This window comes from Syngnathus scovelli, chromosome 6 (assembly GCF_024217435.2).
Source record: "Syngnathus scovelli strain Florida chromosome 6, RoL_Ssco_1.2, whole genome shotgun sequence".
NCBI lineage: Eukaryota > Metazoa > Chordata > Actinopteri > Syngnathiformes > Syngnathidae > Syngnathus > Syngnathus scovelli.
Window position 1 is genome coordinate 11,329,924 of NC_090852.1, and position 25,626 is coordinate 11,355,549.

The 25,626-nt window shown below is 41.0% G+C and overlaps 4 protein-coding genes across 5 annotated transcripts; 2 read left to right on the forward strand and 2 right to left on the reverse strand.

Annotated features, from left to right (window-relative positions):
- Positions 1–6: 6 nt before the first annotated feature.
- On the forward strand, positions 7–7,619 carry fnbp4 (formin binding protein 4). 2 transcript variants are annotated; one of them, XM_049724333.2, is made up of 17 exons: positions 7–216; positions 522–599; positions 894–1,021; positions 1,377–1,533; positions 1,924–2,071; positions 2,846–2,939; positions 3,015–3,359; positions 3,437–3,626; positions 3,695–3,807; positions 3,887–3,991; positions 4,240–4,373; positions 5,330–5,472; positions 5,570–5,853; positions 5,928–6,042; positions 6,122–6,315; positions 6,876–7,027; positions 7,174–7,619. In XM_049724333.2, the coding sequence occupies exons 1-17, from the start codon at positions 93–95 to the stop codon at positions 7,259–7,261; spliced, it is 2,592 nt and encodes an 863-aa protein (XP_049580290.1). In that variant the 5' UTR covers positions 7–92; the 3' UTR covers positions 7,262–7,619. The 2 variants fall into 2 exon arrangements, with proteins under 2 accessions (XP_049580290.1, XP_049580291.1); XM_049724334.2 differs by having other exon boundaries at positions 525–599.
- A 114-nt stretch (positions 7,620–7,733) lies between these two features.
- agbl2 (AGBL carboxypeptidase 2) lies at positions 7,734–18,682 on the forward strand. The gene is made up of 23 exons (XM_049724329.2): positions 7,734–8,174; positions 8,787–8,938; positions 9,329–9,458; positions 9,740–9,907; positions 10,017–10,124; positions 10,802–10,958; positions 11,032–11,281; positions 11,881–12,282; positions 12,535–12,677; positions 13,036–13,195; positions 13,274–13,400; positions 13,475–13,575; positions 13,660–13,763; positions 14,323–14,401; positions 14,527–14,628; positions 14,704–14,784; positions 15,774–15,872; positions 16,652–16,751; positions 16,906–17,310; positions 17,392–17,422; positions 17,497–17,693; positions 17,832–17,967; positions 18,109–18,682. The coding sequence occupies exons 3-23, from the start codon at positions 9,347–9,349 to the stop codon at positions 18,200–18,202; spliced, it is 3,156 nt and encodes a 1,051-aa protein (XP_049580286.1). The 5' UTR covers positions 7,734–8,174; positions 8,787–8,938; positions 9,329–9,346; the 3' UTR covers positions 18,203–18,682.
- tmem17 (transmembrane protein 17) lies at positions 18,523–19,909 on the reverse strand. Its single transcript, XM_049724348.1, has 5 exons — positions 19,701–19,909; positions 19,462–19,565; positions 19,127–19,240; positions 18,888–19,031; positions 18,523–18,775 (listed from the first exon to the last, which is right to left on the reverse strand). Exons 1-5 carry the CDS (start codon positions 19,807–19,809, stop codon positions 18,698–18,700), a joined length of 549 nt encoding a protein of 182 aa, XP_049580305.1. The 5' UTR covers positions 19,810–19,909; the 3' UTR covers positions 18,523–18,697.
- An 810-nt stretch (positions 19,910–20,719) lies between these two features.
- Positions 20,720–24,685, reverse strand: slc15a5 (solute carrier family 15 member 5). The gene is given in 10 exon segments (XM_049722917.2): positions 20,720–20,991; positions 21,373–21,481; positions 21,560–21,691; positions 21,767–21,955; positions 22,142–22,328; positions 22,574–22,794; positions 23,115–23,284; positions 23,602–23,824; positions 24,150–24,621; positions 24,680–24,685. Coding segments are annotated over 10 exon segments (1,851 nt in total). The 3' UTR covers positions 20,720–20,849.
- Positions 24,686–25,626: the final 941 nt, after the last annotated feature.

Here is a 25,626-nt window from a genome sequence, read left to right on the forward strand (position 1 = left end):
TGTTCGGACCACTTCCTTTCTTTGTGCTACTAGCTGCAACTCGACGATTTCGAAAACGAAGGCTTGCTGCCGCGCAGGCCAAAGAATCGGCGATGAAGAAAAAGACTCGCTCTGCGGGAGGAGCGGTTGGTCGGAGAACAATTCTACAACTCTCTCCTTCCGGGCTCCGCGGAGGAAATGCCGGGGAGAGGGAAGAAGGGCTCTCGGGATCCGATGGTATTTCCCAACGCGCTTGCTAGCGTCGGGCTTGCTAAATGCTACGTATTTCGAGTCTCGTACCATTTGAAACGTGTATTGCGTGTTTTAAGGTGACACAACTAAATAGCGTGAAAATGTAACGACTAAATTTTGAATTGTGTGTCATATATTTGTTTCGTTGCGAACCAGTTTGCCTTTCAAAATTTGAATGTTGGTCGCTTAATAAAATAGCTGTTAGCTTTAATCTGAGTTCATTTATCCTGGCTTTGATGGTTGTCGTAAAATCTTTTTTTTGTTTTGTTTTTACCCTGATGTTTTGGTAGCAGAAGAACAGGAAGGAGAAGGACAGCGTTTTTTGAGAGCGAGACTCAATATGAAGCCTCCCGCAGTGAAAGCCACCGGTACGTTTTTATATTAAAAACTGTAAAATAGACTCAACCAGGGTTCAACAACTATTTTGCAACTGAGAGCTACATCATGGGTACTGGCCAATGGAAAGGCCTGCCATTTTGACTCACTTATGTTTGCTCACATTACCCTTAATTATGTTAACAATTAATGACATTCATCTGTGAGGAGTCATTCAAGTTGATTTGACAGAATTACTCATGTAGTTATTGGTGGTTGGGTGAGGCCTGGTCCATACTTTACCCAGGGAAGATTATTTGACTGAACATGTCTGTGTCCACCTGCAGAGGGTCTGTCCTTGCTTGGGGCCTATGAAGACAGTGATGAAGAGGATGCTGCAGTGTCTCGATCAACTGCAACTTCTCAGCACAATCGCTCTGCTGATATTGACAGTACATTAGCAAACTTCATGGCGGTAAGTATAATTTTACTTGTAGTTGGGTTGGGCTATTAAATACTTTTCACCAAGATATGATTTCCAATTTAAGTAGTTTCCCCTTTTGCTCTTAGAACAAGCCAAGAATGATATTATTCAAGTTTTTGTTTTTTGCTTCCCCTCTGGGATTTGCTGCAGTTTTCCTTTTACTGCCCAGAATTAATGTCCATCAACTTCCACAGAAATTGTACAAGTTATGACTTAACATTTATTTCTTTGCCGTATTTGTGGCTGGAAAATGCATTTGTTGGATCAAGAGTTTCAGGCATGTTGATTAATCTTTGCTTTTGTAGCAGTGTTTTAAAAATATATACTTTGTAACATTGCTCAACAGGAAATTGATGCCATCACCACCCAGCCAAGTTCAGATGATGCAGCAGGTCAACCTTCCATCCCGACTGGTAGTGCACCCAAACCAGATGCTAATGCCCAGCAACCAGGTGCCAAACAGGACCAGTTGGAGTTTAATACTCAGTACTCACTAGCTGGAGGTAATTATGTGTCTGCTCAGATGTAATTTTAACAATTTAGATTGAGCGAAAATTAAATGAAAATGTTAAATTCCCAATGACTGTACCATGGAACTATAACATTCACCTCACAATTCTGAGGTTGGGGGGTTGAATCTTCTGTTGTTTGTATGTACTCGCACTTCATCTGTGACAGTCCAGCACAGGTTAATGTGTATTTGGGAAACACTGTTGCTGTAATGCTTTATTTCCCAGAGCCGATCAGCGACGTCATTGATCGATCAGGTTATTTGAGGCATTGCGGTTGATTGAAAATTTCATACAAAATACAAAATCTCATCCGATCCTATCTGTGTCCTAGTCACATGATGCGCATCCTTAACATCACCTTTTATATTGGTTTTCTTCCAGTGGATGTGGAAATGGGGGACTGGCAGGAGGTCTGGGATGATAACTCTGGCTGCTATTATTACTGGAACACTCAGAACAATGAGGTTTCTTGGGAGCTGCCTCACGATCTCGCTAATCAAGTGCAAAGACTGGCTCACTATACCAACAGGTTAGTGAGTGACTCCATCAAAAATATTTACGAGGCTCTCTCTTACATTCTTCACTTCGGCACGATGCAGATATTAGATTCTGACGGCATGATAACAGTGGATGAAAAACATTGCAGTATCACGGTATTAGAATTGCAACTCTGAAAGATCCTTAATTGAAATATTTAGGTGAATAAAAATAGCATTTTTTTTCCCCCACTGAACGACAAAATGTTTGGATAAGCGGTTCAGATAACTTGTACAGTGTTAAGTTTAAAAAAAAAAAAAAAAAGGTTAACATTCTGTTTGTTTTATTTCTTATTAATAAGTCACAGTGTTCCATTACTGGGGAATGGTGAGCATTGATGGTAAGATCCATGGATCGTGTATCCATGGGCTACGCACTACCATTTGGCATGCTATATTTTTCTTCCTATTAAAGGACAATGTACATTGATCAATTGAACAAAAGGGCATCCATGTAAACCTGCTAGAGTCTGCGGGGTGTATTAATTCTTTTTGGTCTCTACTTTGTGCACAACTGCTCACCCTTCCCAACCCTGCTTAGCCAGGGGGAAAAATAAGCAACTTGCTCATTTAGTCAACTCTGCAAATAGTGAATCACCCTACTTAGAAGTCCGCTAAAACATGAGCTCTTTACTGTGACAGACAATTTTAGCGATCATTGAAACCTTGACTTTTTGAAACCATGGTCAAACCAGTAATGGGGCCATGCCTAATTTTCAGTCATCAACACAGTCAGATGTGACATGCCTTACAATGTGTTGTTTTAGTGCCAATGGAAATGGTACATCAAGTGCAGATCACTACCCCGGTGAAACCACACCTGCTGCACCACCAACATCAGCTAAAGAAACTAAAGTGAAGGCAAGTATAAGTCCACGTGATTCCACTGAAAAATGTGTTCATGGTGCTATGACATCATTGTGTTTTATCACATAGGAGGTAATGGAGTGTGTGGTGGGTCTCACAAGTAAAGAGGAAGAGCGATGTGGAGTGGCGGCGTCTTTGCTTGGTCCCTTGATCCCTACAGAAGTGAAAGATGCTGAAGAGAAATGGCGAAAAAAACTCCTTAAAGTTTTGGATGAAAACGAGACCAGTGTGGACTCTGACGGAGAGGTTGTTCGCCCTGTGGCATCCCCGTCTACCCCTTCGCATGACTTAGCTGCTATCCAAACTGTGGAGAAAGATTCGGATGCAAAGAAGCTATCAGAGGAGAACTCGGAGATTGAAGGGGGACCTGAAGAAGACACAATGGAACTGGAGCTGGCTCTGGAGAGGAAGAAGGTTGGTGGTTGTTTTGTTTGACGTGTGCCTCCATATCACAGTGTCTCAGCAGCATAAAGTGGACCTCTCATTATTAGGCTGAGCTCCAGGCTCTGGAGGATGGCGATGGAAGTGCGGGAGGCTCCAGCCCTTGTTCCGAGACGAGCCAAGATGCTTCTGTATCTCGTGGCGCGCTCAGGAAAAAGCGATGGAAAACAGTCTTCCCGGGTGCTCCTAGTCCTGATTCCAACAGTCGAAGCTCAGAGCCTCAGGAGAACATACAGACAGGTGAGTTATTAATGCCCTAATGCCAATAAATGTGAGAAATGCCATTATCTAAGTATCATTTCCATTAGCATATACAAAAGTTCCGGAGAGTGTTACAGCAGAAGATGATGGGGAAACGGGTAACCCTGAGCAGAAACCGGAAGTGCCACCAAAGGAAGAAGTAGAAACACCTGAGCTCAGGGTAAGATGATGTTATAATAGTACTCCACTCTAACAAGTAAAGTGTGCTTAACCACAGTTGTTAACATGGAGTGACTTAGTTTCAGATTGGAGAACTGGCTAACACCTTAACAAGCAAGATGGAGTTCCTGGGCATACACAAGAAGGCCGTCTCGAATTTTCAGTTGCTTCTGCTGCAAACGGAGGTAACGTGAGTGTGTACCTAGGCAAAATTGTTCCAACTTCTGCTAGGAACTATGTCATTGCATAAAATATTCATTGGCTAATTTGCTTTAATGTCCTTGTGCGCATAACCATTTGCATATGCTTTAATATTTCAAACTCTCATTATAATCAGTCACAACTTGTCATTCCTGACCTAATTGCGGAACACTGTTCCTAAATTTGCTCATCAGCTTCCTAATAATGCCCCTCTTTCCCCCCCTATTTTTAGACACGGATAGCTGACTGGAGGGAGGGCGCTCTGAACGGGGCCTATCTTCGCAGCAGGCTTCAGGAAGCTGCCGAACACATAAAACATTATGAACTTAACGCCGCCCCTAAAGGCTGGTCCTGCCACTGGGACAGGTACGCACTGCTTACCTTTAACATCTCTACACCCCTTCGCCCCTCCCCCAATAAAGTGCAGTGTGACTACGCGCGCCTCAATCCCGTGGGGGCAGACTTTGTATCATGACATCATGACAAGCTTAACCAGTACGTGCGGATTGGTGCACAAGCCAGAAGTCAGACTCTGCAGGTTTTGGTGACAAAAAGGTCATTCTAGCATTGTGCCTTTGGTGTACTGATAAGGGAGCATCCACACAGGGCCAGCCTGCTGCTTCTCTAAAGGAATCCATGTCTTGATGAGAGACTCCAAAGCTCTCTGTTGCGAGGGCCTTTGTAAGACTGAATTTCAGTCAGTGGAGAATTTGGGTGGGGAGGTAGTAGAGCTGGGTGCCTGGGAGAGCTTTGGACTTTTCAGGACTACAGTCCCCCCAGAACGCAATGCAGACAGAGTGATGCCCTGGAAGCCACCAGTGTCACGCATCCAATTAAAGGTGAAGACGGAGCAATGACGGGAATCCAGCAGGTCAGACCAACTCTATTTCATGTCTTTCTGTTTATTATTTTTCATGACCGTAACAAATCATTGTGTGATTGTAAATGATGTATATTAGTGATTTCTTGTTGTTGATGATGGTGCCTGCATCCTGGCATCTTCCTCATCTGTCGTGAAGGGAATGATTGTCTTAAACCCAACGTTTATGACAACCATGATGTGGGCTTCTCAATACTGCCTTTGGGAGCCAGAGATGATTTGTTTTTCTTTAACTGTTTTTGAGAGCAAGGTGGGTTACCTATCCACATTCTTAGTCAATCTTCAATTGGACTCCCCTTTAGGATGGTGAAAGCTACCATCCATACCAAGCCCTACCACGTCTACTCCCTTGCCCTCTGTCCCAGGTCATCGTACTGGTCAACTCGTTGCAAGGCCACTCGTTGAAACTGTTGCCTTCTATCTCTGTTGTCCCACTCTTTAGAGAGCACAGGCGGTATTTTTATGTCAACGACCTGACGCATGCATCGCAGTGGGAATTCCCGACAGAAGAGGCAAAGGGGGATGCCCTGAAAGGCAACCAGGCTAGTCCGACCACCAGCCAAGGCGATGGCAAAACATCTTCAGGTGAGAACAAGAATGTGCCTGCTTGTTTAAAGGTTCAAATAAAATTGTCAAAATCTTTCTTTAGTAGTAACAGTTTTAGTTTTTTTGCTTTATACAGTCCCATCTGTCCGTGCCCCTGCTGTCCCACCAGCAGCGCCATCATCATCATGGTCTCCATCTCAACCACCACTTCCTGACAGCCCTCCTCCACCTCCTGACCTCCCACCACTTCCGCCTCTGCCCCCCGGCTCACCCCCTCCACCTCCTCCGCCCCCAGATAGTGATAGTGAGATAATGGAGGTTGAAATGGAGATGGACGATGACAATGATATGGAGCCTCCAGCCCCTGGAACTGAAGATGATGGCAGTGGGTGGCCCCCTTCAGCTGTTGCTGGTGTTAAGGTGTGCGCTTGTTCACTTTTTTGTTCACTCTTTAGCTTCGATTCATAAGATTTATACTTTGTTTCCTTGTGCAGGTCTTGGAGTCTTCAGATCCACTGGGTAAGGGTCAGAAACGAAAAGCTGGCCAGCTTAATAAAGCCATTATTGGAAGTAGTCCCATCCTGTACACGCAGCATGTTACCACTGCAGGTAAACTTTGGGCATCTGATAGTCACATTAGGAATCCTGCCGCCACCACCACCAACCTCATTGGTTTGCCTCTGTCTAGCACCTGTCATCACAACGCCAGTTTACTGGGGTGTGCCAGCTGTCACTGCACCTCTAGTACCCTCTGAACCTCCTCTTCCACCTGCTCCCGCGATGCCCCCGCAACCACCGCTGCCACCTCCCCAGCCAGCCTGTGAAACCTCATCGCCTAAAGTGTTACCTGTGGAAAAGATCAAGAAAACCAAGAAAGATAAGGTTCGTAATCAGTTCAGATTGTGGTCATTGTATTACTTTTTATTACATCAAAATAATTGCTTACATATGTTCTAAAGGACGATAATTTAATCTCAGGCATGTTCAAATTCAAAGAGGCAATTGTGTTGTATAATTTGATTTATTTAGGCAAAATGTGACAACACAGCATAATTTTAGGTTATTTTTATGGTATTCTCAATAACAACCTTTTATTTTTGCCCCTAGGACAGACTCCCAATAATTAACTATATGTAAGTGGGATTTGTTCACACTTAGGGTTTATGACTGAAGTTAGGCAGCTGTCAAATAGTTTACGAGCAGTTGCACAAGTCATTGGGTGTTTTCCTGAAAGTTATGTAAAACTTGGAGTAGGCCTGAGCATCAGATGCAGGTGGTAGTCACACCTAACTTCACAAATTTAGCTTAAGTTAATACTTGACATTTCCGGAAGGTTTGATGCACTTAGCATTTCCTAATTTACAGTGTAATTGTGCGAGCTGGACACTATTCTACTGTGCAGTTCTCACATGATGTCTCCTGCTGTCCATTTGTAATTGTAGAAGGGGAAGACCAAAATGCCATCCCTTGTAAAGAAGTGGCAAAGCATCCAGAAAGAACTTGAGGAGGAGGAAAAGAGCAGCTCCAGTGATGAAGATAGAGATCAGCTCAACAAGAAGAGTATAGAAGACTGGAAACACCAGCAGCTCCTCACGTATGTGACAATTAATTTTGTGCTCTTCTCCTGTTATTAATGTTTCTATTTTGTGATATAATGAATGCTACCAGTATCAGTTTCTTCTAATTCATTAATCCTTCAGCTTTATTTTTTTTAAAAAGTATCCTTTCTTTAACTTACAGAGGAAAAGCTTCAAAGAATGCCAACTTTGAGGCACTTCCTGACAATTGGAGGGATCGACTGAAGAAAAGGAAGCTGAACAGCACATAACGTCTGATTGAACAACTTAAAAAAAAAAAATACATACTGTATGTAGGTCATGTTATTGTTTCTTCCAAGATGTGTTTTTCGTTCAGTTGTCTATATTTTTCTATTCAAAATGAACACCTATATCAACCGAAAGGGTTTGAATGTCCGTTCCTCGTTTTTATAGGTACAAGTGTAAATGTGCCATCAATCTTCAGTTTATAATAAACAATGTATTCAGCTGGCCGCAGCAGTTTGCGTGAGATTCAGCATTTTTAATTAGCTTCTTTTTTTAAAAAAAATCATTGTACATAACATGTATATTAGGACGAGCTGTGTTCTCTGTGTAAATTTTTGTACATTTATTAAACAGTTTTTCCAATCTCTGTGTTTTAACCTATTTCTTATATATTCGCAGAACATAAGGTACATTTGTCTAGTTTTAACCAGTGTCGACCAGGCAGCCAACATGGCGCCTATGTGCCCACGGTAGCCCTTAAAACGGTAGGTATATCCACAGGATCTAAAAGTTGTGGGGCATTTTGATTTTCTATGAATTTGATTCGCATTACCTGTACTCTAAATATATTCGTATTTAGTAGAAGTGGTAGCGTTCTAGGGCGACCATTTTGGCTAGAAATTACGTCTACACCTTGTCCCGTAAGGTCTGGTTGAATTTTATTCATTTACCCAACTTCGTAAATTATCGTCACATACACGAATAATATTGGAACTAAACGAACTTTTGTCATTATATGAATTGCATCCGAGCGATTTTGTAGGTTGGAAACTGGCCTAGCCAAACAGAAAGAGGCTAAATTGTTGCGGTGCTTGCCAGGCTCATCGGTTGCTAGGCAACACCTTGTTGCTCGAACAAGATTGGGCTTTTTACAAACTTCTCTCAGACCCTGGTACTGAAATGCAGCGTTGAAGCGAGGTAAGTCGTCCTAAATTAATGGGGGAAAGGTACGTATAAATATTAATTTAACAGCCGCAAGTAATGGGCAGAAAAGCAAATTTATGAGCACTACATCGGTTTAACGAGTGGTCCTCGTGTTTTTTGGTTATCAGAACGTCAAAGATGGGATCCTACCGTCACGTGATGTGCGATTTCTTTGGCCATTTGTCTATAATCACCAGCCTCAGCTTTACACTTGAATATACTATTGACTATTCTGCTTTTAAAATAATGTGCAGTTCTTATGAACATCGTAGGAGAAGAAATAATTCAATAGTGTTGAGATCGGCTCCCGGTTAAGTATGATGCAGTGGAAATGAATGTCTTAAATTCAAGCAGCATAGGGAATGACATCAGCACAATCTGATTGGCTACCTTAGTAATACCTTTGAAATATTTTTATTTACAAAATCTAAATAGTGTGACATCATTGCTGCATCACTCCCTGTGTCAATCTCAATGTGTACCATCAATAAACTACAGCTATTCTTTTCTGTGCTTCAATTTTAACCGCACTGTGAATGTAGCCGTTTTGGTTAGTAGAGCACTGCAAGTATTTCATATTTTTTAGTCTGAATGTTATCTATTCAGAGACAGCAGAGAAAGAGGACAACAAAGATATGCTGTTACCAGGCTAAATGCCAAAGAAAGAAATTGCAACATATATCCATCCCCATATGTCATGCAAATATGCCACCAAGGGGCTGTGAGCATCATGGGGATGACATCTGCTGCAACATTTAGTAAGTGCTACAATCTAGTGGCAATACTGTCATGGTCACTTAAATGCGTATCTGTGTACATGATCGTATTAATCATTTTCTTCTATAAAAAGTCATTTTTAAAAAAATGTGTGAAAGTAATTGAATGCTTGACTTGCAATACAATCCTGTGCGCATGAAGCATTTTTGATGCAATTCTATGTATTTTTAACATTTTGTCTTTGTTAATTAGCCCTGTCTGATGCAGCTAATGAATATATCAAAACTTTGCCCAGTTGTGTAGGCCTGCAGGATTATTCTGCAGGCTCCTGCCCCCCCAAACTAATGCCACATTTTTAAACAAAAATAAACACCTCCTGGCAGTTTCTAACGCCTGGTCCTTATATACATGCTTTGCATTTTGACATTTAGGAAGGGACAACATCAGCCATGGCCGGTCCTGTGATAAGAAGTTGGTGGAACTCCTACCAATTGGACAAATCTGACACCAATGAGTCAAATAAAGAGGAGGACAAGGAGGACGTAGCAGAGAAAAAGCAACGTAAGTGTTTAATATCCCAAATGGAAAGAGATTTATTTTGAGAGTAGCCTGACTAGTTTAAATACACATTTCTAATGTAGCCCTCAAGGCTGCCATTTAAAAAAAAATAAAAAAAATTACGCTGCTTTGTCACTGAGACATACAAGCAATCCCACTCAATTTAACCTTGTTTTGTGAAGATGATATAATGGACATAATGGGAACATATTTTTCCACATGTACTGGAAGGAACAAGAGCTTTAAAGAATGATTAACTAAAGAAATTATTTCTGTCTCCTTAGTATCCATTAGTCAGACACTGCGAACCAGGCAGCTGCGTGTAGAGTTTGATGGTGGACGCCCAGTTTTTAGTCTTCGAGCACCACTGGACCTGGTTCAATTCCCATCTATCTCCTGCGCACGTTGGCCAGTAGAGTGTGAGGTCATCAGTAATGCAATCCATCACATAGGTAATGCGACAAATTTTATTATGACAATGGTGTTTTATTACCCCTTACCACCAGTCCAAAAGGAATCTGATGATCTGCAATTTGATCATACTGGATTCCTGTATCGCAGAGTGGGAGCCTCCAAACCATGAACCTTTCTACCAACCAAGTGGTAATGAGAAGACACCCATTTCAACTGGGGAGGAGAGCAGACAAGTTGTCTATTGCATTGACCGGGGTAACTTTATAACTATAAAATACTGCACAGTAGGGGTCACCAGCGTAGTGCCCGTGGACACCAGGTAGCCGCCAAGACCTCATGAGTAGCACAAGCCTGTCCTAAAAGTATCTTAACAGTCTTGGGACATTATGATTTTCTATCTTTGCAAATTATTGTGGGAAACCATTTAAATGACTAGTCACTTAATGAAAGATTATGATGATTTATTAATACCATAATAACATCATGACATTATTAATAACAAGTGGAACAAATGTACAAATGTGTTATTTAAGAAGTGTGTTTCCGAGTGATAGCCATTAATCAGTAACTAAGAAGTACTTTTTAGCTTTAAAAAGGTCGGTGACCCCTGCTGTACCCCTGACTATTCTATAGGAACTCATTGGCCAATGAAAACCAAAATGAGAGCTGCATGAATTATGCTTTTATAAAGGTCAAATTGTTTTCAAAAACATAGATATATTCATTTATAGAATTATTCATTTATCATGAGAGGAAATGTTCCCATTTTCCCAATTATAAGTACAAACTCGTAGATAAAAATGACTATTAAATAACAGGAAAAATACTTGAGTGCCATATATGTTATATTAATTTTATATAAAAAAATATTATTCAGAAATATTATTGAAAAGACCAATTCCTGATGTCTTTTGTTTGTCGTTCTTTTTAAGCTGACAAGTGTCCCTACTTCACATGCTCTCGTGTCGGAGGTTCTCGGCTGTCTGTAAATAGCACCTCCTCCTCTTTTAACGAAGCCAGCCAGACAGACCTCTCACTTGAGTTTGAATCACGATTTGAGAGTGGAAACCTTCAGAAGGCTGTGCAAGTGTGAGTCACTGAAAATATTTCATTTTTACATTGCGTTTAGGTTAACCTAATCTATGTGTCGTCTCCTGCACAGGGGTCCCTATGAGTATGAACTCACCCTGCGCACGGATTTATACACCAGCAAGCACACGCAGTGGTTTTACTTCAGAGTCCGGAACATGAAGGCTGGGGTGGACTACCGTCTTACTATAGTCAACTTGATGAAGCGCCGCAGCCTCTACTCCCAGGGCATGAAGCCTCTGCTCTACTCTGAGAGAGCCGCTACGGAGAACGCTGTTGGATGGATACGAACTGGCTCCAACATCATATACTACCGCAGTCAGGTTGGTGGATTGAAGTTCAATAATGGGCACAATTTTGAGCTTCCTCATATGGTTGCGCAAGCAGAGACACAGTTGAGCTATGGTAAAATGGGATATTTTATCTTTGGGAAACCAAATTATCATGAAAAAGAATTTTGTTCGTTTATTGCATTTATTCCTTTGAACATTTTTAATCACTGCAGTGGTCCCAAGTGCGATTTGGGATCTTGAAGTCAATGTTCATCAGCCATTATTGAAGAATTTGTTAGAATTTGTTAGAAAAAAGGTGGTGGGTAAATTAATCAAACATATAAAAACAGAGAAAACACACATAGTGAAAAAAAAAATAAAAAATACAGCACATTCTCCATTTAATTTGTCACTAATTTCATCAATGTGACATGTATTGTTAATACATATTTTCCAATGCTCACTCCCTATCCCCCTCAAATTGCGGTGGGTCAACTCGGAAATGTGACTTTTACCCATGGGAAAGGCTCCTGCTCACCCGCAAAATTCTTTACTAGTGTATGGATGGATGCAAGGTTGTATCGATGTATGAACAGATAACAAAGCTGTGCTTGACATGAACGGTATGTCTCATGTTTGTCCCAATTCAGAATGCAAAGGATACCAATGAGTCAAGGACCCTGTACTCACTCACATGGACTCTTCAGTTCCCGTATGAATCTGACACCTGCTATCTCGCCCATTGCTATCCCTATACCTATTCACACCTCCAGCGCTATCTCAGGCACATTTCATCCAACCCAGCAGTGGTGTCATACTGCAAAGTACGAGTCCTGTGTCACAGTCTAGCTGGAAACGCAGTCTATGTGCTAACAGTAACGTCACGGGCTGGCGAAAAAGAAGAAGAGGGAAAAATCAAAAGAGCTGTGGTGGTAACTGCCAGAGTACACCCAGGAGAAACCAATGCATCCTGGTTGATGGAGGGATTTCTGGACTTTCTGCTGGGGAACTCGGATGATGCACAACTTCTCCGAGACACTTTTGTTTTTAAGGTGAGTGAGTTCAAAAAAACCTGGTCAGAAATCTTTCAATATATGGGTGATCCGCATTTCTGGATTGAGCAGTTGGTGCTCTTTATTTTAGTTGTGTTTTTAGAAAAAGAAAATACTGAGTAGTGATGTAATTGCTGTCGAATGTTTTATGACTTGACCAGAAGGTCAACAAGTTATTTTATATGTGTTATATCAGTGCTTCATGCCAGGCATTTGAAATGACTTTTTATTTTCCCTCATCGTATGCTTCAGGTGGTGCCAATGCTAAATCCAGACGGTGTGGTGGTTGGCAATTATCGCTGCTCTTTAGCAGGCAGGGACCTCAACAGGAATTATAATAGTACGCTCAGGGATTCCTTTCCATGTGTCTGGCACACCCGGAACATGGTGGAAAAGTGAGCCGTTTTTATTGTGTATCTTCTCAGTATTTTTTTGTATGGTATCTTTTTATAAGTCACTGATGGTGTAGTGATTTACTCACAGGCAGCGTGGATTTGATTCCCACTCAGTGACAGTGCACATGTGCAAGTGTGAATGGTTGTTTTGTATGCCCTGTAATTGGCTCCGAAGATTAATGGCAGGATGATACATTTATTGATCTATTGTTTATTCTCAGAGAAGAATGTTTCCGGTCATTTTCATACCGGCTCCAAAAATTCAGTAATTGTACACTGTCTTTATTTACCATGCACTGTATTATTTTGATCGTCAAATTGGGTTTCTGAGGTCACTGTTGTTGTCTTTATTCCTCAGACTGTTGAAGCAGACAGATGTAGTTCTCTACTGTGACTTCCATGGCCACAATCGTAAAAACAACGTCTTCATGTACGGTTGTAACAACAGAGATGATGATTATCCGAAGCTTCGAGAGCGTGTTTTCCCTCTGATGCTGAGCAAGAACGTCAAAGACCAGGTATTATTTGTCAGAACAATGCTGTTCTTTTTATCTGTGTCCACTCTTAATTCCAGCCTCTGGATCCTCTTTGCGTAGTTCGCCTTCCAGAGCTGTAAATTCCAGGTTCAGAAAACCAAAGAGGGAACCGGGCGAGTGGCCATGTGGAGACTTGGCATCAAAAACAGCTACACCATGGAGGCCACTTTTGGAGGTTCCACACTGGGTTGGTGTGCACCTTCTGAATGTGTCGTTTTTTTGTGTATGCTTTTATTATACCCAACTCTAACATTTCATCAGGTGAGCGGAAGGGAACACATTTCACCACTCAAGACCTTAAGTCCCTGGGCTATTACTTTTTAGACACCTTACTTGACTTTTGTGATCCAGATCCAACAAAGGTAAGAGAACAGCACACAACTCATCGTGATTTAGTTGATCCAAAAACATGCATCTGATTTAATAGTCCACTTATGCTGCTTCAGGTGACCTATTGTACAAAAGAACTGACAACTCTATTGAGAGAGGGAGTCAGAGAACTGGGCAAAGAATTGGACACCGACTTCTCTGTCTACGATTTGGAATCTGGGTAATTTATCAATATACAAAGCAGTGCTCAACATAAATGTTTCCCAAGAATTTCTATGCATACTAAATCAATTATGTCCACTACTGTGAGTTGTTGAGCGTAAACGTGCACACACATAGACGTTTTAATTTTTGTTGCAAAAATGATCGTCCTATCAATAAGGTCTAGCAAAGCAAAATAATGTATTATTTTTAATTTAGAATTAATTATTTATTTATTAATAATAAATAGTTAATTTATTTATTGATTCCATGTATTTATTTGAGTGTATTATATCCATGTTGATTCTTTTTCAATTAAAAAAGATTTAAAATAAGCTAAAACACAAGCGAAAGTATTGAATTTAACGAATCAATGAATGAATCCCCCAAAGAGAATCAACTTGCACTTGTGTAGTATTGTTTTTCCTTGTTGAATTAATAGAAAATCTATTTTCATGGCTCACATTCATTGTGTAGATAAACCTGATGGATGGTGATTATTCTTAACAATTGGAAACTTGAGTAATGTGTTATTAAATTCTACTTGTAAGTAACCATTACTTCTTTTGCTTTTGCAGCACCAGTGGTTCCAATAGCTCAGATTCTGATGGACTTCCATTGCATTTGCTCACACAGTCACAAGGTGCACATGCAGAGGTAAGCGACATAAGGTGATGCTCTGCTCCCATGGAGAAATCTTTCTATATAAGCATTTCTTTTTTGTCAGATGATGATCACATTTGGATAACGTACAAAAAATATGCTGATCCTCTCGCCCATAGCAATCTTCTGTCAAGAACAAGAAGAAAATGACTCGCAAAGAAAGAGACAGGCTGAAAAATAGGATCCAACCTAAAGTTCTGCAAAGCATCACACATCATATTGTAAGACAACAGTACATTGATTTTTGAATCCTACAAACGATAAATCTCAAACATTTAACATTTGGCTCTTTGCAGGAGCCTGACTTTGACATTGAGAATGCACAAAAAGAGAGCTTCCTAGAAAGACCACCTAAAAGACACAGGAGAAAATGGCAGGTATGACATGAAATACTTTATTCTGCTGACCCATGATGGAGACATTTACCAAGAAGCTGAATCTTTGAGAGGCTTCTGGGTTAAAAGCGTTGATAGACAATCATAGGTTAAAGGAGGGTTGTTTGCTGCTTGCTGTATAAACAGTAAGACCTGAGATAAGAGATGGACCTAGCAGTGACCACAAGGGTGAGAAGCGGGTGGAAGAAATTCAGGGAACTCATGCCCTTCTTAACATCTAAGGCCCCATCCCTGAAGATGAGAGGCCAAGTGTACTCAGCTTGCGTCAGAAGTAGTATGACGTACGGAAGTGAGGCATGGGCCCTGAAAACAGAACATGAAGACAAACTAAACAGCAGAAATGAGGATGATCAGATGGATGTGTGGTGTGTCAATGAGGGAGGAAAAGACCAGTGCAGATCTAAAAAAGAAGATGGGAGTGGAGGCCATAGTGGATGTGGTGAGGAGAGGCAGACTGCGATGATACGGACATGTAGTGAGGAAGGATGAGAACGACTGGGTGAAGAAAGTTATGTCGTATAACGTAGAGGGAACAAGACCCAGTGGCCGACCTAAAAAGACCTGGCAGACGACCGTGGCAGCCGACATGAAGGCACTCGGCATCAACCATGAGATGGCCATGGACCGTTCGCGGTGGAAGAAAGCCATATTGAGAATCCAGTCCAACCCAGCGGCGATTGGAAAGCGGACTTTAAACTGTTGAGTAGTAGTAGTAGTAGTAGTACTGTACACTGCAACGGTCAAGTTTCGGCACATCATGGCCCAGTTTCAGATAAGGGGAATGACAAGGTGTTCGAAAATACTTCCATGTGGTGGCAGCGTGGAGACTAAAAGACACTTGCCTTTGTCTCCTTGTCTCGTCATTTACCATCTCCACAACTTGGTATGGAATATTGTATAGTGTAAGGTCTTGAATGGAACCCCCATTACTATTCCTGATGTTGCATTATATCAACACGTTTTCTGTCAAGGTAAAACTTCCTGGCCGGAAAAGTGTGATCCATGCAGGAAATACTGATTATCTGGGGATCAGTCAGGTAACCCTTTGGCAAGGCTTTGAACCTATCAAGGTAATGACTTCCTATTGTCTGAAACATTTCATACAATTTACCAACACATTTTAGCTGATAAATTTATGAATTTTAAACCTACATTCTATATCTCAATTTCAGTTTTGATTTGTCTTAAAACGTGTACCCCTTTTAATTCAATCTTCTGAAGATGCCTGAGGCTTTTTTTGAGGGGGGCTCGTATTCAAGGCAGTTAAATGCACATCTGTGCAAAGACTAAACAAAAGTGGAAAAAAAGCTTAACCACCTTATTTGACTTTGTACCTGCTTATTTGTTGTTGTTTATTAGTTAAACTGATGTTTTCCCCAATTATATCAGCATTTTTTACATTTAATAAAAGTATCACTGATATTATATAGATCCCACAAGCTACCTGTCCTACTATTTTACCCTTCAAATACGTATGTTCAAATGATTTTAATGGTAATTCAAAGAACTAGTGATGGCGTTTGACTTTCATTATATTTTTGCCCCAAAAAAAAGGGAGTGCATACCTGTTTAGTTTCGTTTCTCCTGTGACTGAGCTAGTCAGTCAATTTAATCTTAAATTGTGAGTGGGAGCTGGCATGCTGCACAGATATTATGCAATTCTCTGCAAATAGTGGCTTGTACAAAAGCACAAAGCAAAAAAAAAAATTGACCCAGTGATGACTTGAAACTTGAAAACCCCTGTGGTTGCGTCCAAAGGTTAAAGTACCACTGTACTAGCACTTGACAAGTAAAAGTTTGATATTTCTTTTCAAATGAAAGTTGGAAGTTATCCTCTGTGCTGTTTCAGAGTACTTCTCGAGAAGATAGGATGGTAGAAAAAGACACGCATCGCAAGAAGAGAGCTAGCTCAAACATCACTCCATATGCAGACATTTCAAATACAAAAGGTGCGTTTTCTATATTTCTTGTATTTAATGACCACTAACCGAGCACCACTTGCAGTTCGGACTCAGAAATAATCAAAGGAATGTAATCCATGATTATTTATTGGAATGTCTTATGTTACAATTGTGTTGGCGTGTGTTGATATTTGCTTAAAAGAGGAACAACAGAAAGACAACGCGCAGTGGAAATCAAAGCTACTGCACTTCAGTGCTCTACTTCGCCGCCCTCCAAGATTCTTGTACCCAGTCCAGCAACAGATGCAGCAGCTTCATCATCATCAGTATCATCAACATCTTCAGCAACATCATTATCAACAGCAGCAACATTACCAACATTATCATCATCAGCTGCAGCGGGAGCTACAGCAGGAGGAGGAGCCACAGCATCAGGAGGAGGAGCCACAGCAGCAGCAGGATTATTACCATTATCACCATCATAGTCATCATCATTATCCTCACGAGGAATTCCATAATCACCATCATCACCATCATCATCATCAGTATCCTCAACGTCATCATCATCATCATCATGAAATGCAGCAACAGCAGCATTGCTTCTCTGGTGAGTGGTGCATCCATAATGATTGTTTTTTTTTTGCACATGCAGAAGTTCTACGTGTTTGAATTTGTATCACTCTTTTAGGACTATCACCCGTCAATGCATCATCTCACAGGTAAAACTTGGACCATCAATTATTGTTTCTGCTGTCGGTTCAGTGAGCTTCACAAATGGTCTTTTTCTTTCCAGTCGCCATCGTGCCATGTTTGACATGGGTCCCGCAAGGCACCTGCCGCCAAGCCTCAGCAATGAGAATGATTATTGTAGAGATAGAAATCCCTCAATGACGCCAAATCGTTACCATGTCCAACAGGCTATGCCCACTGCACTTGAACACATATCTAGCACCAAATGGCAAGCTCTGAGAGATGAAGACGACTTTGCAGGTTGGTCTTGAATGTTGACATAGTTCGTTTGTACTCAAGTGAAAACACAAATTAATAACTTGTGAAATAATGTCTTTCTACTAAATCCAGTGTCTTCATCTGGTTTGTTTGATAAATCCGGTTTTGTAATTTATTTAGTTGGATTGCTGAAACATCTACCATTTCGAGAGATGAACCGTCGAGATCTCATGACCGAAATCAGTCAGAGAAAGCCTCTTTCCCACCCTAATTTGATAATGCCTGTACTACGGTACACAGACCTGCGAGGACACAGGTAAAAAAATAAATAAAATTGTGGAAAGATGAATGGTTCAAAGCTGAAGTTTAACAAGACATGCTGGTGTCTTGCACAATATCATGATGCTATGATTAAAAAAATAACAGTACAAACCTGTGTTTTTCCATTTTTCATCAGACTGAGCAATGCGACTTTAGAAGACAGAAGACCAAAGAGCATTTTACCCCCTGTAGCAAAGCCATCGACATCCACAGAATGGCACCATAGGTGAGTGTCACTGTCAGGCTGAAGATCACAGTCCCCAGTAACTCAGGAAGAGGTCACGAATGGCCTGTGGTACTGCTCCAGAGAGGCCATCCGAGTCTACTGCACTTTACAGTACGATGTTGGGATTACAGACATTCTGGCCAATCAATGGAACGTAAGGACTTAAAGGAACATGTGAAAGCATCTAGTGAACATGATCTCTCTGATGCTAATGTCATTTTATATGGTGTGTTTTAACCTATGCTAACATAGCTTGACAATTTGACTTGCATGTCTAAAATTGAAATTATGGAGTCATCATATGGGTCAGGAATCAGGATACCGTTCATTGATGGCTACATTTAATAAGCAATATAAAAATAATACATTATTTGCATGTTTTTTTTACAATCATACCAAAACCATGTACAAACGTATGTAATACATTGACAAAATATAAATATGCTTTCTCTTAATAAATTCATTATTTACATTTTATAAAAAAGCGTGCCAAGACGTTCTAATCAAACTGGCGGAGATGAAATTGACTTTCTGTGTGTTTGACCAAGTCCCGGAGAGCCACAAAACCAGCAACACCCTAGAAGATTCAAGAGAAGAAAGCATTTTACTTGTCTAACTTGAATCCAAATCACTCATGTACAAAAATGAAGCACTGATATCCTACAACGACACGAAGCCTCGCCTCATACCTGCGTGAGGATGAAAAGCGCTAAAACAATGTGAATGCCTCTCTCCAGCGGCTGTATAAGAATGGCTTCATTGAAAAGCTGAAAGAGGATTTGTGGCAACTGCAGCAAGATGCTCAGCAGCCAAAACCCAGCCAACTCTGCAACCTTTTGCAAACAAAATAGCAAATTATTTCTGGTTAGTGCTCATTGACATGTCCTCAATTTTATCCTCAAAATTCATTTTAGTGTTAATGTGCCACCTTTTCGTGCAGGTTTCCCACATAGCCAAGATAAAGTCTGATGGCCTCAATTACAGTCATCAGGATGAGGATAGTCATGAGGATGAACTTGTAGTAGTCAGGCAAAGCAGAATACTGGTAAAATAACAAAGAAATCATGTAGTTAACAGTTGCTCATCACACTTCCATGCAGTTCTTTTCCGTTTAGATGACCTCGCAGGACTGTGTCAGACTACGACTGGCAAACTTCTTCAAACTCACAGAAGAAAGCAGTTCGGTGTTTGTGTAAAACTACAAAGTACAACCCCTTTGATAAATTCCAATTATTATTATTATTATTATATATATATTCGTACTTTGAGGTGCAGCATGACAATCTCACTGATCCACCACAAGGGGAAGAACCACATGTTAAAGAACAGAGACATCTGGAGGGGAAGGCTGGACAGAACGCGCCTGTCTGGGGGGAAACAGACACAGAGTTGTTGCACATAATTGAAGCTGCATGGAAAGACGAGTTTGCTCCAAAAAAAAAAAACATTCCAGTTGTTAGTCATGCTAGCTCGCTGCTATGCTAGCTGCGTGTTGACTTTACCGTGTGTTGAGGACGTGTAGCGCTCTTTTGTGGGAAATTGACTCTGATCCACAAAGACATTACGAGAAAAATCCTCCAAACGTCTTCTAATAGTGTCTGGTATATCCATTGTTTGAAAATCGATGGTTAGCGTTCATATCAAAGAAAGAAAAGTGATCCTCCTCTTCCTGTTCACAGACGGCAAAGGCTGCTGCCGTCTCCATGGCAACCAAGCACCACTGGTGCTCCATTTTGGGGTAACATTCTCTCTGAAAACGCGTTAAAAAATTATTTTTTAAATACATTGATGAATTCAAATGCTTTTCTTTTGCTTTTCTCATCTTTTTTTTTATCACGCATACTGGGTCATCAAATTAGGTACACTAGATCAGGGATGGGGAAACTTCAGCTAAATTAATGACTTCCAATTTTTAAATTAGACAAGATCCAGGTAATATGCCGTAGGGACCGGCTCCAGCACCCGCAACACTGAACAGGTTAAGCGATGTTGAAAATAAATGGATAATATCTGTTTCACGAAATTATAAAAATGTACTATTTAATTTTGCAATGTTTCACTTTGCTGCAATGCACTTAATGTTAGTGTAATTTGTTTTGCATAGACAGACTTATACTGTAGCTGATTTCAAATTTCCTCACAAGGCCAGAGTGCTCGCCTTCAGTGTTGCCAGCATTTTTACGTCCTCAGAATGATTTATCAGAGTAAAACCTGATAGAATAAGTTCAACTACCCAAACATATTTGTTGCGATCTGCGCACATTAATTCATTTAACAATCATCATCTCATGTGAGTATCATGAATTTTATTGTTGAACTGTTTTATGTCGCTTTCTTGTTAATATACACAAATATTTCTACTTGTTGGGCTGAAATTGCGAGTATAAAATTAGCTGTAGTCACACGAAAATAAGGACTAGTTCTTGAAAAGCTAAAAATTGTCAAAATAATGTTTTTATGTTTTTTCTCAGCTGTTGTGTACACAGTATCATATTTTAACATACAAACGTAGTCTCAAAATGCAATTTGCAGCCCACGTGGCAAAATATTCACAATTTATCACAAATCACAACAAAACAACAAATATTCAATTTGACACAGCAGTAAGCAGCGCCAGCGCCACAAAGTATAGAGATGATTTTTAAACTCTTTCAGATGATAGATTCACAGGAGTTGTTTGTGTACGAGCGCTCCATAGTGTCATAGTATCGCAGGCAAGCTTTGTACCGAAGAAGCTTCTCTGTTAGTGGGCTGACTGTCAAAGCTTTACCCCGCACACTCAGATCCATGTACCTGAGGAAAGAATAAAAGTTGTAAAAGCAACTGGCAATATCTTACATGCAGATAATTATGACTGGCATAAGTTTGACTTCCCTACAACATGCCCATGTATCTCACAAAAACGAGAACTAGGAGGGGTTGAAAACATCCATCAACACATTTGCCTCTCATTCGGAATGCTGAGAGTAAAAATGGGACCTTTGGGCCTTTCCTCCTGGATCTCGAACAGCACGCTGGCCAGAAGGGGCAATAATATTTTTTCAGGGGGCCTTCATTTATTCATGCAGAATAAAGAATGCAACTAGCTGACCATTAGTCAGTGCATTAGTCTGCAATATGACTTATTGAAGGTCGAGCTGATTATATTAGTCATGATTCTGTAATTCTCAGTACCTGTTTGATATACTCCAATACACCAGAGTATTTATCATCATCAGTGTGGCCATGAAGAAAAAGAATCTCTCCAGATTCCCATCATGCAGGACGCTTGGATAAAAGGAACCTGCAGTCAAGCATCACTATGTATTAAACAACATGTAAGATTTAAAGTAAGCACTGTCCTTTATGAGTACTTGTTTACCTCCAGACATGAAGTAGACCAACTGAATGCAGATAGCTCCGAGGAAGCAGCCTCCCCCATAGGACAGTGTGAGAAAGTGCAGGGAGATTCCTCGAATGTGCCCTGGAGTCAACTGGAAAGAGATGAGAGAACCTGCCGTGGAAAGCAGAAACATTAATTGAATACGACATTACATTGTTGCTCAAGCAAGTCTGCCTTTTCACTCACATGCTGGAGTGACCAGAGCCTCAGCCAGTCCGAGTAGGATGTACTGCGGCGCCAGATGGAAACACGGCATAGAAGATACTTGTAGAACCTTCCCGGAGAGGGTTTGCTCCACCAGGGGGAAAGCCTTTCTGTGCAGCTCAGATAAACCTGCCACCAGGACGGACAGAGCTGCACATGCATGCCCCAGAACTGTAAGGGGAGGATTAGATAGGGTGGGGTGATGAGACAGGGGGCTGCAGAATGGGAGTTGCATGACAAGTCATTTTAAGAGAGAAGAGGGAGGACAACAGAGATAGAACAAAAAGAGGCATATTTAGATGAAGATGATAAAACACCGTGTTGTGTCACCAGTGGTGGGTAAAGGAGAATACTCACTAATTACTTTTGCCGGTGCCAGTGGAGTTTTGGCCATGGAGAGAGAGCAGCTGTTCACGCACTCGATCAGCGGAGCCAACATGAGAAGAGGTAAAATGCTGATCACGTTCATGGTGCCGATGGGCAACAGGGCATCACTCAGGTGAAGGTTGGAGTTCATTGCTTGTAAGTAGTATCCAGAGGGAATCTGCATGGAACCACAGTGAACAACAAAATAATGCATTTTTGTACTTTGCGCTTGAGACACTTTACAGCAGGGGTCACCAACCTTTTTGTAATTGAGAGCTACTTCTTGGTGAGTGATTGATGCGAAGGGCTACCAGTTTCATATACACAAATTTGCTAAGATGCCCTGACTCATTGTTTCCTTGGGGGCTATCTAGTGCCCCCCAGGCACCATGTTGATGACCCCTGCTTTAATTTGCGACTTGCCTGAGTAATACAGGCTCTGTATATCAGTTGGAGACCATAAAGAGGGAAGAGCTTGGCCAAGACTTTGATGTTCTCTACGTGAGTCTCACTGTACCGGCCGCCGTTATTCTCCTTGGCCCGGTCCAACCAGGACGGCACATCTCCACTAAGGTGGCGATAGTGAAGGCAGCACATCTTGAGGGAGTTCAAGAAAACTCCAAACGTGGTCAGTAAGGATCCGCCTTTGACAGAAACAAGAAGACAATGGTTTAAGGTGCCAAAAATAAAATTAAAAAATAAATGAACCTGTCTCACTTACCTAAAAAAAAAAAAAACTCTTATACGGCTTCACTTTTTAATGCTTGTGAGAGTTTTATGGCTGTGTGTGAAAATGTTCTAATGTGTGTGTGTGTTTGGGTACCAAAGCATTGTAGCTATTATGTTTGGTACAATAAACATTTTGGGTTAAATTTTTAATAATTAGATAAAAAGAGTTAAAAACGAAATCCTACATGACCAGAAATATTCTAATGACATAATATTGATGGTGCATGCGTCTTACCTTTCTTGGGTTTGTAGATGAGTTTGTTGCGCATCATGTGTATGGCAATAAGTGCCAGCAATGCAGATGTGAAGGGGATTAAAAAAGCCAGGTTTTTGGCCACAGATTGCTGGATGTAAGCAATACCCAAAAAAACAACAGTGGCATTTAGGTTAACCAACCAGTAGAACCTAAAAGAAAAAATGACACAAGTCTTATTGAATTGTTATGTTTTGCAGCATCCAGATAAAATTCCTTGCTCTTCGATAACATGGACACATCGCTTGCTTCAATTTGAGATACGTTGTGCACCTATTTATGCTGTATCTTCATCATATGTCTTCCCCCAGGTTAGTAAGAATACAATAGGTTAGCTGAAGGACAAGCTAAATGTCATCTTTGCACAACAATTACCCAATAAAGAAAGTAGAGAGTCCCGGTTACTGTAAATATTTATTCCAATATGTACTTGCCACCTAAATGGACATTCTGTAGATGCATCACATACCAGTTGAAGAAGCCCAAAAGCTGGTACTGATTGTAGCTCTGCAGGCTGTATGCACCCAAGGGACAGAGAATGGCCCGGATACCGCCAATGCCCAGGGCAGCAGCCAGTAGGCCGGTGTAGAACAGCGCCTGCTGCTCTTGAGCTTCCAACTTATGACTCATATGATGAATGTCAATGTAGAAATCTTCAAAAGGAAATGCTACTACGGGTAACATGGCCGTGCCTATGGAAAATACAATTGAGGAGTCACTGCGATTGCGGGTCAGAAGCTGAAGATATTACTGAACATATTAGCTCACACTGGACTGAAATATTGAATTGAACATGGGGTCAAAAGGTAAATAAAGGGATCCACACTATGTACTACAGTGAGACCTCTCGTGATTTTATTTGTCAGAATTTTTTGTGTAAGTTCTTTTTCGTGATCTGAGTTTCCATGGTACATAACTGTAGAAAACTAAAAACTGCTCAAAAATTCAGATGCTCTGCCAAAATCAAAATGTCAACCATGCCGTATAAAAATAAGAAAAATAAACACTGTGTCTTACCAAAGAAATGGAGAAAAGCGCACAAGTAGAGCACCTTGGTTCTTCCTAGGCAGGTGTCGGCGAACCAGCCGACTAGCACAGGGGTGAGTGTGCTGGCTCCTATGAAGCACAAGTTCACTGTTGCGGCCAGGTAGTTGTCGTAGCCGAGCTTTACAGTGCAAAAGAGAATCATGTTGCATACAATGCCGAAGAATGTGAATCTTTCACACAGCTCCACCAGCAGAACACATATGATGACTTGGAGCTTTTTGCGGCGTCCAGGCGATGCCCTCCGGTCTGGACGAGTTGTCTTGGAGAGCTGCCGCAGATGGCATTCTCCCTCAGGGAGTCTCTGAATGTCCCCTGCCACCATCCCGGTGGCTAACTGGTGACCAGACTCCCTCATGGAATGGATGTTGTCTGTGAAATTGCCGAGCTCTGAATGTGAAGTCTCTGCCTTCTAGGAGACGAGCAGCCGAGGCCAGGGGCTGGCCTGAGCGGACATACAAAACATCAGACACAACTGTGTTCGACACGTGCTTCTAGCTCACCATCATTCTCTATTATTACTTTACTGATTAAATGCGTCACACGTTTTCCTCGCAGTCAATTGACACATCATTAAAACACCGTATCCGTAGAAGTGATCGATGGAAACAATTTAGAGAGCAGCCCAGAAATAGTTCTGCGATGACCAACAAGATACATTTGGTTGTTTTGCCCTTCCGGACAAACAGCTTTCCTACAGTCTTAATACTTAATTTTAATTTACCTAACTACAACTGAAAGATTCCACCAAACATTTAGTATTAATATGCTCTTAAGAACTTACACAGATCAGCTCAGCACAAAAAAAAAATTCTTTTCACACATAAGAAGCACTCACTAAATACCACAACTCTTTGCGAAAACTGTCCAAACTCATTTTGGAACGCATGCTGTATTTAGGCTGATGATGTTAAGGCACACACGTAAACACCAAGCAGGGCTGAACTCCAGTGAAACAACAACACCCTGCTGCATGAATCGGTACATTGTACCTGGGGTCACGGTAAAGGTTAAACAAGGGAGCAGGTCGAAGTGACAGGTGTGAAATACAGCTGCCTCGCTGCCTCATTGCAAATATTGCGTCTCTTCTAGCTTTATAGAAAATAACACTGGAGCTGGAGTGTGCAGTGCTGTAAACCTGACAGTTGATACAAGTCTAAAGAATTACACACAAAAACCATTCTTGTGACCTGTATATATATATATTAAAAAAACACTCAATGACGCTTTTAGTCAGGAAGTAAAACTTTAATATTCACGGTATAATCAAGTTTTATTTTTTGATATTTCTGACATTCCAAATTCAAATAGTTTTAATATTCAATATGTGATCTTGTGTTTCCGGTAACAAAATAATTTGTGAAAGGTGTTTTGTAATTATATGTAAAATACTTTTATCACTTGCATGGTTTTCTTTTGGTTCACTATATTTTGCAGTAATATCCAAATT

What these genes read in the sequence shown, in the direction of transcription:
- fnbp4 (XM_049724333.2), top strand. Translation starts at nt 93, where the DNA reads ATGAAGAAAAAGACTCGCTCTGCGGGAGGAGCGGTTGGTCGGAGAACA. An exon ending in TAGAAACACCTGAGCTCAGG is followed by an intron (nt 3,808 to 3,886) that starts GTAAGATGATGT and finishes GGAGTGACTTAG; the next exon opens with TTTCAGATTGGAGAACTGGC. An exon ending in AAACACCAGCAGCTCCTCAC is followed by an intron (nt 7,028 to 7,173) that starts GTATGTGACAAT and finishes TTTAACTTACAG; the next exon opens with AGGAAAAGCTTCAAAGAATG.
- agbl2 (XM_049724329.2), top strand. Translation starts at nt 9,347, where the DNA reads ATGGCCGGTCCTGTGATAAGAAGTTGGTGGAACTCCTACCAATTGGAC. An exon ending in GAGACACTTTTGTTTTTAAG is followed by an intron (nt 12,283 to 12,534) that starts GTGAGTGAGTTC and finishes CGTATGCTTCAG; the next exon opens with GTGGTGCCAATGCTAAATCC. An exon ending in GTGATCCAGATCCAACAAAG is followed by an intron (nt 13,576 to 13,659) that starts GTAAGAGAACAG and finishes ATGCTGCTTCAG; the next exon opens with GTGACCTATTGTACAAAAGA.
- tmem17 (XM_049724348.1), bottom strand. Translation starts at nt 19,809, where the DNA reads ATGGATATACCAGACACTATTAGAAGACGTTTGGAGGATTTTTCTCGT. An exon ending in TTGTCATGCTGCACCTCAAA is followed by an intron (nt 19,241 to 19,461) that starts GTACGAATATAT and finishes TTATTTTACCAG; the next exon opens with TATTCTGCTTTGCCTGACTA. An exon ending in TGGGAAACCTGCACGAAAAG is followed by an intron (nt 19,032 to 19,126) that starts GTGGCACATTAA and finishes TGTTTGCAAAAG; the next exon opens with GTTGCAGAGTTGGCTGGGTT.